The sequence below is a fragment of the Pristiophorus japonicus genome, chromosome 19, assembly GCF_044704955.1.
Source record: "Pristiophorus japonicus isolate sPriJap1 chromosome 19, sPriJap1.hap1, whole genome shotgun sequence".
In the NCBI taxonomy this organism is placed as follows: domain Eukaryota; kingdom Metazoa; phylum Chordata; class Chondrichthyes; family Pristiophoridae; genus Pristiophorus; species Pristiophorus japonicus.
In genome coordinates, this window is record NC_091995.1 from 19,518,558 (window position 1) to 19,523,224 (window position 4,667).

General features: G+C 57.9%; 1 protein-coding gene across 2 annotated transcripts in view; it reads right to left on the reverse strand.

The window, feature by feature from the left end:
* atat1 (alpha tubulin acetyltransferase 1) overlaps positions 1 to 3,550 on the reverse strand; it is a 70,123-nt gene extending 66,573 nt beyond the window's left edge. The window contains exon 1 of one of the 2 annotated variants that reach the window (XM_070861354.1): positions 2,544 to 3,550. In XM_070861354.1, the coding sequence (XP_070717455.1) occupies positions 2,544 to 2,638 (95 nt within the window). In that variant the 5' untranslated portion in view covers positions 2,639 to 3,550. The remainder of the gene's footprint in view (positions 1 to 2,543) is intronic. The other variant, XM_070861353.1, reaches the window with a different exon arrangement.
* Positions 3,551 to 4,667: the final 1,117 nt, after the last annotated feature.

Sequence of the window (4,667 nt, forward strand, 5' to 3'; positions counted from 1 at the left end):
GATGGAGGGAGCGAGGGAGAGATGGAGGGAGCGAGGGAGAGATGGGGGAGCGAGGGAGAGATGGGGGGAGGAGGGAGGGAGAGATGGGGGGAGCGAGGGAGAGATGGGATTGATGAGGGAGCGAGGGAGAGATGGGGGGAGCGAGGGAGAGATGGGGGGAGCGAGGGAGAGATGGGGGGAGCGAGGGAGAGATGGGGGGAGCGAGGGAGAGATGGGGGGAGCGAGGGAGAGATGGGGGGAGCGAGGGAGAGATGGGGGGAGCGAGGGAGAGATGGGGGGAGCGAGGGAGAGATGGGGGGAGCGAGGGAGAGATGGGGGGAGCGAGGGAGAGATGGGGGGAGCGAGGGAGAGATGGGGGGAGCGAGGGAGAGATGGGGGGAGCGAGGGAGAGATGGGGGGAGCGAGGGAGAGATGGGGGGAGCGAGGGAGAGATGGGGGGAGCGAGGGAGAGATGGGGGGAGCGAGGGAGAGATGGGGGGAGCGAGGGAGAGATGGGGGGAGCGAGGGAGAGATGGGGGGAGCGAGGGAGAGATGGGGGGGAGCGAGGGAGAGATGGGGGGAGCGAGGGAGAGATGGGGGGAGCGAGGGAGAGATGGGGGGAGCGAGGGAGAGATGGGGGGAGCGAGGGAGAGATGGGGGGAGCGAGGGAGAGATGGGGGGAGCGAGGGAGAGATGGGGGGAGCGAGGGAGAGATGGGGGGAGCGAGGGAGAGATGGGGGGAGCGAGGGAGAGATGGGGGGAGCGAGGGAGAGATGGGGGAGCGAGGGAGAGATGGAGGGAGCGAGGGAGAGATGGGGGAGCGAGGGAGAGATGGAGGGAGCGAGGGAGAGATGGAGGGAGCGAGGGAGAGATGGAGGGAGCGAGGGAGAGATGGAGGGAGCGAGGGAGAGATGGAGGGAGCGAGGGAGAGATGGAGGGAGCGAGGGAGAGATGGAGGGAGCGAGGGAGAGATGGAGGGAGCGAGGGAGAGATGGAGGGAGCGAGGGAGAGATGGAGGGAGCGAGGGAGAGATGGAGGGAGCGAGGGAGAGATGGAGGGAGCGAGGGAGAGATGGAGGGAGCGAGGGAGAGATGGAGGGAGCGAGGGAGAGATGGAGGGAGCGAGGGAGAGATGGAGGGAGCGAGGGAGAGATGGAGGGAGCGAGGGAGAGATGGAGGGAGCGAGGGAGAGATGGAGGGAGCGAGGGAGAGATGGAGGGAGCGAGGGAGAGATGGAGGGAGCGAGGGAGAGATGGAGGGAGCGAGGGAGAGATGGAGGGAGCGAGGGAGAGATGGAGGGAGCGAGGGAGAGATGGAGGGAGCGAGGGAGAGATGGAGGGAGCGAGGGAGAGATGGAGGGAGCGAGGGAGAGATGGAGGGAGCGAGGGAGAGATGGAGGGAGCGAGGGAGAGATGGAGGGAGCGAGGAGAGATGGAGGGAGCGAGGGAGAGATGGAGGGAGCGAGGGAGAGATGGAGGGAGCGAGGGAGAGATGGAGGGAGCGAGGGAGAGATGGAGGGAGCGAGGGAGAGATGGAGGGAGCGAGGGAGAGATGGAGGGAGCGAGGGAGAGATGGAGGGAGCGAGGGAGAGATGGAGGGAGCGAGGGAGTGATGGAGGGAGCGAGGGAGTGATGGAGGGAGCGAGGGAGAGATGGAGGGAGCGAGGGAGAGATGGAGGGAGCGAGGGAGAGATGGAGGGAACGAGGGAGAGATGGAGGGGAGAGATGGAGGGAGCGAGGGAGAGATGGAGGGAGCGAGGGAGAGATGGGGGGAGCGAGGGAGAGATGGGGGGAGCGAGGGAGAGATGGGGGGAGCGAGGGAGAGATGGGGGGAGCGAGGGAGAGATGGGGGAGCGAGGGAGCGAGCGGGGGAGCGAGGGAGAGATGGAGGGAGCGAGGGAGAGATGGAGGGCGAGATCGAGGGAGAGCGAGGGAGAGATGGAGGGAGCGAGGGAGAGATGGAGAGATGGAGGGCGAGATCGAGGGAGAGATGGAGGGCGAGATCGAGGGAGAGATGGAGGGCGAGATCGAGGGAGAGATGGAGGGCGAGATCGAGGGAGAGATGGAGGGCGAGATCGAGGGAGAGATGGAGGGCGAGATCGAGGGAGAGATGGAGGGCGAGATCGAGGGAGAGATGGAGGGCGAGATCGAGGGAGGGAGGGATGGAGGGCGAGATCGAGGGAGGGAGGGAGGGAGGGAGGGAGGGCGAGATCGAGGGAGGGAGGGAGGGAGGGAGGGCGAGATCGAGGGAGGGAGGGAGGGCGAGATCGAGGGAGGGAGGGAGGGCGAGATCGAGGGAGGGAGGGAGGGAGGGAGAGATCGAGGGAGGGAGGGAGGGCGAGATCGAGAGAGGGAGGGAGGGAGGGAGGGCGAGATCGAGAGAGGGAGAGAGGGAGGGAGGGGCAGAGAGGGAGAGATTTAGAGAGGTAGAGCGAGAAGCAGAGATATAGGAGAGAGAGGGATAGAGAAAGAGATGGGAGGATAGAGACAAAGATCGACACAGTTAGAGAGAGAGAAACAAAGAGATATAAAGCACAATGAATTGAACATAAAGAGCACCACTTACTTGCTGGCATTAGTCCTCCGGCCAGGCTGGAGATGGTGATCCAGGACGGTGACCCTCTCGGGGAAAAGTGGGTTGATATCGAAAGGGAACTCCATGGTTGGCAATCCCAGAGATTGTGGAAATCAGCAACACACACAAAATTATATATACACACACTTCAATAAAACATATGCATAATAAAAATGCCAAAAATTTTGCTTGAATAAAAAAAAAAGGCAGATTTATAAAAATTATATTCAAAAAAGGACATTAAAAAACCGACTAATTTGGGCGGGGGGAGAAAGGCTCCTTTCTTGTCCAGGGCTCACGGTGGTTCCCAGCCAGCACCACCGCCCAAACCAACGGCTGGGTCAACTGGGTATCCGTTAACAAGGAGCTCAGCGGCAATGTTATTTTCAACTAAACATTTTATATTTAATGTAGCGGGAGCCCCATCCCCCCGGCAATCATTACAATTGCAGCCCGCCCTCCCTCACTCACTGGCCCAGGCAGCAAGTCGCCCGGGAGACCGGCCCCACTTCCGCCAGAGAAGGGCGTCACCGCTCGTCCGCCATCTTGGGTGAGGCGCGAAGTGGCCCATTCACGCCTCGGTCTGTTGCCACGGCCCCGCCCCACTTCCGCCAGAGAAGGGCGGCTCGGGCGAGGCGAGGCGTCGCGTCACCGCTCGTCCGCCATCTTGGGTGAGGCGCGGGTGGCCCATTTTGGGGAGTGGTCCATTCACGCCTCAGTCTTGGTGCTGAGGCTCTCATGGCATGGAATTCTGCAGACCTTCATAATTTTGCGTCCGTTTTTAAAAACAAAAAAGTGATTTGAAAGCGGTTTCTCACCCTCCAATGAAATAGGGCTTTTCTTTTTAACGACATCAACTTGTATTTATAAAGCGCCTTTAGCGTAGTGAAATGTCCCAAGGTGCTTCACAGGAGTGTTATGAGATTTAAAAATTTGATACCGAGCCGCAAAAGTAGAAATTAGCACAGGTGGCCAAAAGCTTGGTCAAAGAGGTAGTTTTTAAGGAGCGTCTTGAAGGAGGAAAGTCATGTAGAGAGGCGGAGAGATTTAGGCAAGGAATTTCAGAGCATGGGACCTAGGCAACATCATCATCTTAGGCAGTCCCTAAAACGAGGATGACTTGTTTCCACACCAAAAGGGATGAGTTCATTGATGTTTCAATGGAAGACCTGATATTCCAGTCCTGAACTCCAGGGGTGGAAGATGCCTGTGCGTGGATTTTTTTTAACGTGGGGTGGCCGTTGCACACCAGCCACCACACGGGCTTGTCAGAGCTCGGTCTTGGACCAGTGGCAAGGGTTAACCAAGACGATTGGAGACCTGCTCTGCTGCACGGATCTAGCGCGCGCACACATCGCAGTGTGGGCTGGCCTAACATAAGACATAAGAATTAGGAACAGGAGTAGGCCATCTAGCCCCTCGAACCTGCTCCACCATTCAATAAGATCATGGCTGATCTGTGCTGTGCTGCCCCTGGGCCCTCAGTTCTTCTGGGCCCCGTGCACTCATTTGCTGCACCTCCGCTACGACCTTTTCGCTCCTCCGTTGTGCCTGGGCAACAGAAGGCACGGCCACCGATGATGGAGCAATTATAATCAGGGATGCTCAAGAGGGCAGAATTAGAGGAGCGCAGACATCTCGGGGGGCTGGAGGAGATTAGAGATAGGGAGGGGCGAGGCCATGGACTTAAAATAAATGTTTTAAAATACAGTTCCATAGTTAGAGCAAATTAGCCAGCATCTTAAAAATAAAAGAAAATAATGCAAATGCTGGCAATCTGAAATAAGAAACAGGAAATGCTCAGTCAGGCCAGGTAGCATCTGTGGAGAGAGAAACAGAGTTAGCGTTTCAGGTCAATGCCCTTTCAGCATCCGCAGACATGGGTTGAGCTTCCACATGTATGCTGATGACACCCAGTTCTTACTCTCCACCACATGCTTTGACCCCTCTACCACTGTAATGAATTTGCTTCATGGGTTCTTTGCTTAAGAATTCATAGCAACACACTGCTATTAAGAATTAGTTGGTTTATTAACAATCACATTACCAGTTCACCCACTAGACTCACAACTGCATACCTCATCGTGGATGACCTGGACTCAACTGACTGGGGTT